This window comes from Mustelus asterias, unplaced genomic scaffold (assembly GCF_964213995.1).
Source record: "Mustelus asterias unplaced genomic scaffold, sMusAst1.hap1.1 HAP1_SCAFFOLD_1394, whole genome shotgun sequence".
Lineage (NCBI taxonomy): Eukaryota > Metazoa > Chordata > Chondrichthyes > Carcharhiniformes > Triakidae > Mustelus > Mustelus asterias.
The window spans coordinates 47,817-59,825 of NW_027591339.1; the positions used below are offsets into that span (position 1 = coordinate 47,817).

General features: G+C 55.0%; 1 protein-coding gene across 2 annotated transcripts in view; it reads right to left on the reverse strand.

Moving 5' to 3' along the window:
- The window catches only part of LOC144488233 (uncharacterized), a 60,927-nt gene that overhangs the window by 27,388 nt on the left and 21,530 nt on the right, over positions 1-12,009 (reverse strand). For both annotated transcript variants that reach the window (XM_078206267.1, XM_078206268.1), the window contains exons 6-9: positions 9,506-9,650; positions 4,147-4,223; positions 3,889-4,053; positions 1,691-1,786 (exon numbers count right to left, since the gene is read on the reverse strand). In XM_078206267.1, coding sequence (XP_078062393.1) covers positions 1,691-1,786; positions 3,889-4,053; positions 4,147-4,223; positions 9,506-9,650 — 483 coding nt within the window. The remainder of the gene's footprint in view (positions 1-1,690; positions 1,787-3,888; positions 4,054-4,146; positions 4,224-9,505; positions 9,651-12,009) is intronic.

The following is a 12,009-nucleotide window of genomic DNA, read 5'->3' on the forward strand; positions in this document are numbered from 1 at the left end:
CCACTCCCCTCACTCGCTCCATCCCACTCCCCTCACTCGCTCCATCCCACTCCCCTCACTCGCTCCATCCCACTCCCCTCACTCGCTCCATCCCACTCCCCTCACTCTCTCCATCCCACTCCCCTCACTCACTCCATCCCACTCCCCTCACTCACTCCATCCCACTCCCCTCACTCACTCCATCCCACTCCCCTCACTCACTCCATCCCACTCCCCTCACTCCCTCCATCCCACTCCCCTCACTCACTCCATCCCACTCCCCTCACTCACTCCATCCCACTCCCCTCACTCACTCCATCCCACTCCCCTCACTCACTCCATCCAACTCCCCTCACTCACTCCATCCCACTCCCCTCACTCACTCCATCCCACTCCCCTCACTCACTCCATCCCACTCCCCTCACTCACTCCATCCCACTCCCCTCAATCACCCCATCCCACTCCCCTCACTCACTCCATCCCACTCCCCTCACTCACTCCATCCCACTCCCCTCACTCGCTCCATCCCACTACCCTCACTCACTCCATCCCACTCCCCTCACTCACCCCATCCCACTCCCCTCACTCACTCCATCCCACTCCCCTCACTCACTCCATCCCACTCCCCTCACTCACTCCATCCCCCTCCCCTCACTCACTCCATCCCACTCCCCTCACTCACTACATCCCACTCCCCTCACTCACTCCATCCCACTCCCCTCACTCACTCCATCCCACTCCCCTCACTCACTCCATCCCACTCCCCTCACTCACTCCATCCCACTCCCCTCACTCACTCCATCCCACTCCCCTCACTCACTCCATCCCACTCCCCTCACTCACTCCGTCCCACTCCCCTCACTCACTCCGTCCCACTCCCCTCACTCACTCCGTCTTACTCCCCTCACTCGCTCCGTCCCGCTCACCTCACTCACTCCATGCCACTCCCCTCACTCACTCCATCCCAATCACTCCATCCCACTCCTCTCACTCACTCCATCCCACTCCCCTCACTCACTCCATCCCACTCCCCTCACTCACTCCATCCCTATCCCCTCCCTCGCTCCATCCCACTCCCCTGACTCACTCCATCCCACTCCCCTCACTCGCTCCATCCCACTCCCCTCACTCGCTCCATCCCACTCCCCTCACTCGCTCCATCCCACTCCCCTCACTCGCTCCATCCCACTCCCCTCACTCGCTCCATCCCACTCCCCTCACTCGCTCCATCCCACTCCCCTCACTCGCTCCATCCCACTCCCCTCACTCGCTCCATCCCACTCCCCTCACTCGCTCCATCCCACTCCCCTCACTCGCTCCATCCCACTCCCCTCACTCGCTCCATCCCACTCCCCTCACTCTCTCCATCCCACTCCCCTCACTCGCTCCATCCCACTCCCCTCACACGCTCCATCCCACTCCCCTCACTCGCTCCATCCCACTCCCCTCACTCGCTCCATCCCACTCCCCTCACTCGCTCCATCCCACTCCCCTCACTCGCTCCATCCCACTCCCCTCACTCGCTCCATCCCACTCCCCTCACTCGCTCCATCCCACTCCCCTCACTCGCTCCATCCCACTCCCCTCACTCGCTCCATCCCACTCCCCTCACTCGCTCCATCCCACTCCAAAAATTCTGGCATTTCAGTCATTAAACCAGTGGGATATCTGGGCAATGTCGAATCCGGATAAACTAGCGGCAGATTGATACCTGAGTTTGGAGATTCTGTCGGGATTGGGGAACCTGAGTCAGTGGATTCCGGCTGGGTTTTATCATCGGCTCCCAGAGTTGGAGCTGTCCCTGGATCTGTGACAAGGGAGGAGATATGGGAGATCACAGAGCAGAAATCATCTCAATCCTTCATCTGTTTGTATCGGAAATTCAGACCAATTTACACTTCCCAATTTATTCCACTCGGAATCAGTCAGTGCCCAGAAACTGTGTCACAACGAGACATTAAATCACACTGCACTCTGCACGCAGCACACTAACTCCTATCACTGCATCCCACTGCCTTCACTCCCTCAATCCCACTGCCCTCGCTCCCTCAATCCCACTGCCCTCACTTCCTCAATCCCACTGCCCTCGCTCCCTCAATCCCACTCCCCTCGCTCCCTCAATCCCACTGCCCTCGCTCCCTCAATCCCACTGCCCTCGCTCCCTCAATCCCACTCCCCTCGCTCCCTCAATCCCACTGCCCTCGCTCCCGCAATCCCAATCCCCTCGCTCCATCAATCCCACTCCCCTCGCTCCCGCAATCCCACTCCCCTCGCTCCCGCAATCCCACTCCCCTCGCTCCCGCAATCCCACTCCCCTCGCTCCCGCAATCCCACTCCCCTCGCTCCCGCAATCCCACACCCCTCGCTCCCCCAACCCACTCCCCTCGCTCCATCAATCCCACTCCCCTCGCTCCCTCAATCCCACTCCCCTCGCTCCATCAATCCCACTCCCCTCGCTCCCGCAATCCCACTCCCCTCGCTCCCTCAATCCCACTCCCCTTGCTCCATCAATCCCACTCCCCTCGCTCCCGCAATTCCAGTCCCCTCGCTCCCGCAATCCCACTCCCCTCGCTCCCGCAATCCCACTCCCCTCGCTCCCTCAATCCCACACCCCTCGCTCCCTCAATCCCACTCCCCTCGTTCCATCAATCCCACTCCCCTCGCTCCCGCAATCCCACTGCCCTCGCTCCCTCAATCCCACTCCCCTCGCTCCCGCAATCCCACTGCCCTCGCTCCCTCAATCCCACTCCCCTCGCTCCCTCAATCCCACTCCCCTCGCTCCCTCAATCCCACTCCCCTCGCTCCCTCAATCCCACTCCCCTCGCTCCCTCAATCCCACTCCCCTCGCTCCCTCAATCCCACTCCCATCGCTCCCTCAATCCCACTCCCCTCGCTCCCTCAATCCCACTCCCCTCGCTCCCTCAATCCCACTCCCCTCGCCCCCTCAATCCCACTCCCCTCGCTCCCTCAATCCCACTCCCCTCGCTCCCTCAATCCCACTCCCCTCACTCCCTCAATCCCACTCCCCTCGCTCGTTCAATCCCCTCCCCTCACTCCCTCCGTCCCACTCCCCTCACTCGCTCCGTCCCCCTCCCCTCACTCGCTCCGTCCCCCTCCCCTCACTCGCTCCGTCCCCCTCCCCTCACTCGCTCCGTCCCCCTCCCCTCACTCGCTCCGTCCCCCTCCCCTCACTCGCTCCGTCCCCCTCCCCTCACACGCTCCGTTCCCCTCCCCTCACACGCTCCGTTCCCCTCCTCTCACTCGCTCCGTCCCTCTCCCCTCACTCGCTCCGTCCCCCTCCCCTCACTTGCTCCGACCCCCTCCCTTCACTCGCTCCGACCCCCTCCCCTCACTCGCTCCGTCCCTCTCCCCTCAGTCGCTCCGTCCCTCTCCCCTCAGTCGCTCCGTCCCTCTCCCCTCAGTCGCTCCGTCCCTCTGCCCTCAGTCGCTCCGTCCCTCTCTCCTCAGTCGCTCCGTCCCTCTCCCCTCAGTCGCTCCGTCCCTCTCCCCTAAGTCGCTCCGTCCCTCTCCCCGTCAGTCGCTCCGTCCCTCTCCCCTCAGTCGCTCCGTCCCCCTCCCCTCACTCGCTCCGTCCCTCTCCCCTCAGTTGCTACGTCCCCTTCCCCCTCAGTCACTCCATCCCCCTCCCCCTCAGTCGCTCCGTCCCTCTCCCCTCAGTTGCTCCGTCCCTCTCCCCTCAGTCGCTCCGTCCCTCTCCCCTCAGTCGCTCCGTCCCTCTCCCCTCAGTCGCTCCGTCCCTCTCCCCTCAGTCGCTCCGTCCCTCTACCTCAGTCGCTCCATCCCTCTCCCCCTCAGTCGCTCCGTCCCTCTCCCCTCGGTCACTGGGTGTGTCAGTGTCCCAGTATATCCAGTGTTGCCCTCCTGGGTCATTTTGAAACAGCAATGTACCTGTGCAATAAGCAGCTTTACAGCCTCGTGTCGGTTTCAGCTCATAGACAAAGTAACCGTCGCAGTTTTTAATCTTTATCTCTCGCTTCCGTTCGCACCTTTCCACATCCTTCTGAAAACAAACTGTCCGGTTTACTTCCTCCTGTTCCAGGGTGGGATGTGATCCTGAAATGAGGTGTATAAATATTGGAGAGTGTAAGCGATGTGAACAGTGCTGGACAGTGAGTGTAAATCTGATATTGTAAAGTCTGTCTCTACCCTGTAACCAGCCTGGATGATGTGTGGAGCAGTGTTCCTCTGCAACCCAAGCCTCCGGAATCTTCCATCCGCCTGAACTGGAACAACAATCACAGAGTCAGAGAATTACAGAATGATACAGCTGAGAATGAGTGCCATTCAGTCCCCCATGTCCCTGCTATCCCCTGTGAATGATCTATCCAATGATATCTCACTCCACTGCCCTCCTATAAGACCATAAAACATAGGAGCAGAATTAGGCCACTCGGCCCATCGAGTCTGCTCCGCCATTCAATCATGGCTGATACTTTTCTCATCCCCATTTTCCTGACTTCCCATTACCCCTGATTCCCTTATTAATCAGGAACCTATCTATCTCTGTCTTAAAGACACTCAATGACCCGGCCTCCACAGCCTTCTGCGGCAAAGAGTTCCACAGATTCACCACTCTCTGGCTGGAGAAATTCCTCCTCATCTCTGTTTTAAAAGATCGTCCCTTTAGCCTGAGGTTGTGCCCTCTGGTTCTAGTTTTTCCTACTAGTGGAAACATCCTCTCTATGTCCACTCTATCCGGGCCTCGCAGTATCCTGTAAGTTTCAATAAGATCCCCCCATCATCCTTCTAAACTCCAACGAGTACAGACCCAGAATCCTCAACCATTCCTCACACGACAAGCTCTTCATTCCAGGGATCATTCTTGTGACCCTCCTCTGGACCCTCTCCAAGGTAAGAAGTTTAACAACACCAGGTTAAAGTCCAACAGGTTTATTTGGTAGCAAAAGCCACACAAGCTTTCGGAGCTGCAAGCCCCTTCGTCAGGTGAGTGGGAATTCTGTTCACAAACAGAGCTTATAAAGACACAGACTCAATTTACATGAATAATGGTTGGAATGCGAATACTTACAACTAATCAAGTCTTTAAGAAACGAAACAATGGGAGTGGAGAGAGCATCAAGACAGGCTAAAAAGATGTGTATTGTCTCCAGACAAGACAGCCAGTGAAACTCTGCAGGTCCACGCAACTGTGGGAGTTACAAATAGTGTGACATGAACCCAATATCCCGGTTGAGGCCGTCCTCGTGTGTGCGGAACTTGGCTATCAGTTTCTGCTCAGCGACTCTGCGCCGTCGTGTGTCACGAAGGCCGCCTTGGAGAACGCTTACCCGAATATCAGAGGCCGATTGCCCGTGACCGCTGAAGTGCTCCCCAACAGGAAGAGAACAGTCTTGCCTGGTGATTGTCGAGCGGTGTTCATTCATCCGTTGTCGCAGCGTCTGCATAGTTTCCCCAATGTACCATGCCTCGGGACATCCTTTCTTGCAGCGTATCAGGTAGACAACGTTGGCCGAATTGCAAGAGTATGTACCGTGTACCTGGTGGATGGTGTTCTCACGTGAGATGATGGCATCTGTGTCGATGATCCGGCACGTCTTGCAGAGGTTGCTGTGGCAGGGTTGTGTGGTGTCATGGTCACTGTTCTCCTGAAGGCTGGGTAGTTTGCTGCGGACAATGGTCTGTTTGAGGTTGTGCGGTTGTTTGAAGGCAAGAAGTGGGGGTGTGGGGATGGCCTTGGCGAGATGTTCGTCTTCATCAATGACATGTTGACGGCTCCGGAGGAGATGCCGTAGCTTCTCCGCTCCGGGGAAGTACTGGACAACGAAGGGTACTCTGTCCACTGTGTCCCGTGTTTGTCTTCTGAGGAGGTCGGTGCGGTTTTTCGCTGTGGCGCGTTGGAACTGTTGATCAATGAGTCGAGCGCCATATCCTGTTCTTATGAGGGCATCTTTCAGCATCTGGAGGTGTCTGTTGCGATCCTCCTCATCCGAGCAGATCCTGTGTATACGGAGGGCTTGTCCGTAGGGGATGGATTCTTTAACGTGTTTAGAGTGGAAGCTGGAGAAGTGGAGCATCGTGAGGTTATCCGTGGGCTTGCGGTACAGTGAAGTGCTGAGGTGACCGTCCTTAATGGAGATGCGTGTGTCCAAGAATGCAACCGATTCCGGAGAGTAGTCTATGGTGAGCCTGATGGTGGGATGGAACTTGTTGATGTCATCATAGAGTTGTTTCAGTGATTGTTCACCATGAGTCCAAAGGAAGAAAATTTCATCGATGTATCTAGTGTATAGCATCGGTTGAAGGTCCCGTGCGGTGAAGAAGTCTTGTTCGAAGATGTTGGCATACTGAGGTGCGAATTTGGTCCCCATGGCTGTTCCGTGTGTCTGGATGAAGAACTGGTTGTTGAAGGTGAAGATGTTGGTGAAGGTTGAAGGTGAAGGTGGAGAACTGATAGCCAAGTTCCGCACACACGAGGACGGCCTCAACCGGGATATTGGGTTCATGTCACACTATTTGTAACTCCCACAGTTGCGTGGACCTGCAGAGTTTCACTGGCTGTCTTGTCTGGAGACAATACACATCTTTTTAGTTTGTCTTGATGCTCTCTCCACTCCCATTGTTTCGTTTCTTAAAGACTTGATTAGTTCTAAGTATTCGCATTCCAACCATTATTCATGTAAATTGAGTCTGTGTCTTTATAAGCTCTGTTTGTGAACAGAATTCCCACTCACCTGAAGAAGGGGCTAAGAGCTCCGAAAGCTTGTGTGGCTTTTGCTACCAAATAAACCTGTTGGACTTTAACCTGGTGTTGTTAAACTTCTTACTGTGTTTACCCCAGTCCAACGCCGGCATCTCCACATCATGACTACCCTCTCCAAGGCCCAGCACATCCTTCCTTAGACACGGGGCTTAAAACTGCTCACAATACTCCAAATGGGGTCTGACCAGAACCTTATACAGCCTCAGAAGTACATCCCTGCTCTTGTATTCGAGCCCTCTGGACATGAACGCTAACATTGTATTTGCCTTCCTAACTGCCGACTGAACCTGCACGTTAACCTGAAGAGAATCTTGAACAAGGACTCCCAAGTCCCTTTGTGTTTCTGATTTCCGAAGCATTTCCCCATTTAGAAAATAGTCTCAGCCTCCACTCCTCCTTTCCTGTGTGTATAACCTCACACTTTCCACATTGTATTCCACCTGCCACTCCTTTTCCCACTCTCCGAACCTGTCCCAGTCCTTCTGCAGTCCCCCTGCTTCCTCAATACTACCTGTCCCTCTACATACCGCCTCTCTCCACTGGACTCCACAGGGATCTATCGACCAGTGAGCCTTGTTAATCCTCCAGACAGAACTCTTCAACTGGAGGCAATAAACATAAAACAAGACTGACTCCAACTTATAAATCAAACCAAAACCTCATGGCAGACTGGGGCAGAAGGTGACCCCGTGGCAGACTGGGGCAGAAGGTGACCCCGTGGCAGACTGGGGCAGAAGGTGACCCCGTGGCAGACTGGGGCAGAAGGTGACCCCGTGGCAGACTGGGGCAGAAGGTGACCCCGTGGCAGACTGGGGCAGAAGGTGACCCCATGGCAGACTGGGGCAGAAGGTGACCCCGTGGCAGACTGGGGCAGAAGGTGACCCCGTGGCAGACTGGGGCAGAAGGTGACCCCGTGGCAGACTGGGGCAGAAGGTGACCCCGTGGCAGACTGGGGCAGAAGGTGACCCCGTGGCAGACTGGGGCAGAAGGTGACCCCGTGGCAGACTGGGGCAGAAGGTGACCCCGTGGCAGACTGGGGCAGAAGGTGAAGTCGCATGGGATCAGAGGTGAGCTGGCAAGGTGGATCCAAAACTGGCTCGGTCAAAGAAGACAGAGGGTAGCAGTGGAAGGGTGCGTTTCTGAATGGAGGGCTGTGACAAGTGGTGTTCCTCATGGATCAGTGCTGGGACCTTTGCTGTTTGTAATATATATATATATATATATATATATACATATATAAAATGATTTGGAGGAAAATGTAACTGGTTTGATTAGTAAGTTTGCAGACGACACAAAGGTTGGTGGATTTGTGGATAGCGATGAGGACCATCAGAGGATACAGCAGGATATAGATCAGTTGGAGACTTGGATGGAGAGATGGCAGATGGAGTTTAATCCGGACAAGTGTGAGCTAATGCATTTTGGAAGGTCTCATACAGATAGGAAATATACAGTAAATGGCAGAACCCTGAAGAGTATTGATAGGCAAAGGGATCTGGGTGTACAGGTACACAGGTCACTGAAAGTGGCAATGCAGATGGAGAAGGTAGTCAAGAAGGCACTTGGCATGCTTGCCTTCATCGGCCGGGGCACTGAGATTAAAAACTGGCAAGTCATGTTGCAGCTTTATAGGCTGCACTTGGAATATAGTGTTCAATTCTGGTCACCACACTAACAGAAGGACGTGGAGGCTTTGGAGAGGGTACAGAAAAGATTTACCAGGATGTTGCCCTGGTATGGAGGGCATTAGCTATGAGGAGAGGTTGGAGAATCTTGGCTTGTTCTCACTGGAACTATGGCGGTTGAGGGGAGACCTGATAGAAGTCTACAAGATTATGAGGGGCATGGACAGAGTGGATAGTCAGAAGCATTTTCCCAGGGTGGAAGAGTCAGTTACCCGGGGGCACAGGTTTAAGGTGCGAGGGGCAAGGTTTAAAGGAGATGTACGAGGCAGATCTTTTACACAGATGGTGGTGGGTGCGTGGAACTCGCTGCCGGGGGAGGGAGTGGAAGCGGAAACGATAGTGACTTTTAAGGGGCATCTTGACAAGTACATGAATAGGATGGGAATAGAGGGATATGGTCCCCGGAAGGGTAGGGGGTTTTAGTTAAGTTGGGCAGCATGGTCGGTGCAGGCTTGGAGGGCCGAAGGGCCTGTTCCTGTGCTGTAATTTTCTTTGTTCAAAAGGTTTAATCAGGAAAATTCATTTCTCCAACACTTGAGCCCTCACCCTGAGCTGTTCCAATCTCCCACAAACCCCAGCAGCTCCTTGTGAATACTGAATCAGCTGACCACCACCACATCATTTTGTCATTGGCCACACAGTTTAGTGGGTCAGCTGACCCTTACAGCTTGTTACCATTAGTCACACTCCAGCAGATCCAATCTTATCACTGATTCCATTCTAACAAGCCTCACGTCGGGACTGGGGAAGTTGCTCGATTCCATTATCAAGGATTTCATAGCTCAGCAATAGGAAAGCACTGGTGTAATCAGATAAAGTCAGCATGGATTTACAAAGGGGTAATCATGCTTGAGGAATCGATTGGATTTTATGCAGGATGTAACTGGTAGAGTTGGCTGAGGAGAACCAGTGGATGTGGTTTATGACCCTGTCATAGCGACACCCACTGTGGGGCCCGGTTGAAAGTCCACTGGCCCCATGGCGGGATTGGATGATCGAGGCAGTGGGCAGGATGGAAAACCCCACCCATCATCACCACGACCTGCCACTAACTCCCACCTCCCCAGGTGGTTGAGCTGGGTGTCCCCCTACACCTTACCTGTTGAACCTGTACCATCCGTAGACAAGATCCTTGTCACACTTCCACTGTCCCACACACTCTGTCCCAGTACAATCGCTGCTTCTCCAGGGCTGGTTCAGCACCGTGTGATCTACACACGGCTCAGTGAGCACTGAGTTTGGGTCTGAGTGACAGAGAGATGTTTAACGCTAACAGATAAAGTACAGTCAATGTCAGAAACCTGTGACCACCCTGTCCCCCCCCCTCACTCAGATAACAACAACCTCAATGCAGGAGGGAGTGTCGGGGGAATGGAGGAACCTGAGTGACGTGGAGGGATTGGAGAAAGTCGGGGAATGTTCTCCACGGGGAAGAGGTGAAGGCGAAGAGGAGATTGGATCCAGGGGTTCAGGATCGTGAGGAGGGTCTGGGACAGAGACGAGAGGGAGAAACGGTTCATGTTGTGGGAGTCGGGTTGAGAACGAGAAGGGACAGAAACAGTTTCATGTGGATCGGGTAGAGAAGCGATGGGGACACGAGGAGAAATGTTTTCAAACGGCGTGTGGTTAGGGTGTGGAGTGAGCTGTCTGAGAGTGTGGGGGAGGCAGCTTCAATGGAGGGATTCGAGAGGGAATTAGACTGGTATTCGGAAAGGCGGAATGTGCCGTCCCTCTCCCCCCAGTCCCTCCGTCCCCCCGTCCACTCTCCCCCCATCCCCCTCCGTCCTCCTCCCCCCGTCCCCCTCCCTCCATCCTCCTCACTCCCTCCGTCCCCCTCCCCCCAGACCCTCCGTCCCACTCCGTCCCTCCCGTCCCCCTCTCCCCTCAGTCGCTCCGTCCCTCTCCCCTCAGTCCCTCCGTCCCCCTTCCCCTCAGTCCCCCTCCCCCTCAGTCCCTCTGCCCCCCTCCCCCTCAGTCCCTCCATCCCACTCCCCCTCAGTCCTTCCGTCCCACTCCCCCTCCGTCCCTCTCCCCTCAGTCGCTCCGTCCCTCTCCCCTCAGTCGCTCCGTCCCTCTCCCCTCAGTCGCTCCGTCCCTCTCCCCTCAGTCGCTCCGTCCCTCTCCCCTCAGTCGCTCCGTCCCTCTCCCCTCAGTCGCTCCGTCCCTCTCCCCTCAGTCGCTCCGTCCCTCTCCCCTCAGTCGCTCCGTCCCTCTCCCCTCAGTCGCTCCGTCCCTCTCCCCTCAGTCGCTCCGTCCCTCTCCTCTCAGTCGCTCCGTCCCTCTCCCCTCAGTCGCTCCGTCCCTCTCCCCTCAGTTACTGGGTGTGTCAGTGTCCCGGTATATCCAGTGTTGCCCTCCTGGGTCATTTTGAAACACAGTAAGAAGTTTAACAACACCAGGTTAAAGTCCAACAGGTTTATTTGGTAGCAAAAGCCACACAAGCTTTCGGAGCTCCAAGCCCCTTCTTCAGGTGAGTGGGAATTCTGTTCACAAACAGAGCTTATAAAGACACAAACTCAATTTACATGAATAATGGTTGGAATGCGAATACTTACAACTAATCAAGTCTTTAAGAAACAAAACAATGTGAGTGGAGAGAGCATCAAGACAGGCTAAAAAGATGTGTATTGTCTCCAGACAAGACAGCCAGTGAAACTCTGTGGGGGTTACAAATAGTGTGACATGAACCCAATATCCCGGTTGAGGCCGTCCTCTTGTGTGCGGAACTTGGCTATCAGTTTCTGCTCAGCAACTCTGCGCCGTCGTGTGTCGCGAAGGCCGCCTTGGAGAACGCTTACCCGAATATCAGAGGCCGAATGCCCGTGGCCGCTGAAGTGCTCCCCAACAGGAAGAGAACAGTCTTGCCTGGTGATTGTCGAGCGGTGTTCATTCATCCGTTGTCGCAGCGTCTGCATAGTTTCCCCAATGTACCATGCCGGCTATGTCGAGGGCATCCTGAAACCCATTGTACAAAGAACCCCCAGCTTTTGTCGCGACACGACGGACTTCCTACAGAAACTCGGCACACATGGAGCAGTTGAACCAGGAGCACTCCTCGTCACAATGGATGTCTCGGCACTCTACACCAGCATCCCCCATGACGATGGCATTGCTGCAACGGCCTCAGTGCTCAGCGCCAACAACTGCCAGTTTCCAGATGCAATTTTACATCTCATCCGCTTCATCCTGGACCACAATATCTTCACCTTCAACAACCAGTTCTTCATCCAGACACACGGAACAGCCATGGGGACCAAATTTGCACCTCAGTATGCCAACATCTTCATGCACAGGTTCGAACAAGACTTCTTCACCGCACGGGACCTTCAACCGATGCTATACACCAGATACATCGATGACATTTTCTTCCTTTGGACTCATGGTGAACAATCACTGAAACAACTCTATGATGACATCAACAAGTTCCATCCCACCATCAGATTCACCATGGACTACTCTCCGGAATCGGTTGCATTCTTGGACACACGCATCTCCATTAAGGACGGTCACCTCAGCACCTCACTGTACCGCAAGCCCACGGATAACCTCACGATGCTCCACTTCTCCAGCTTCCACCCTAAACACGTTAAAGAAGCCATTCCC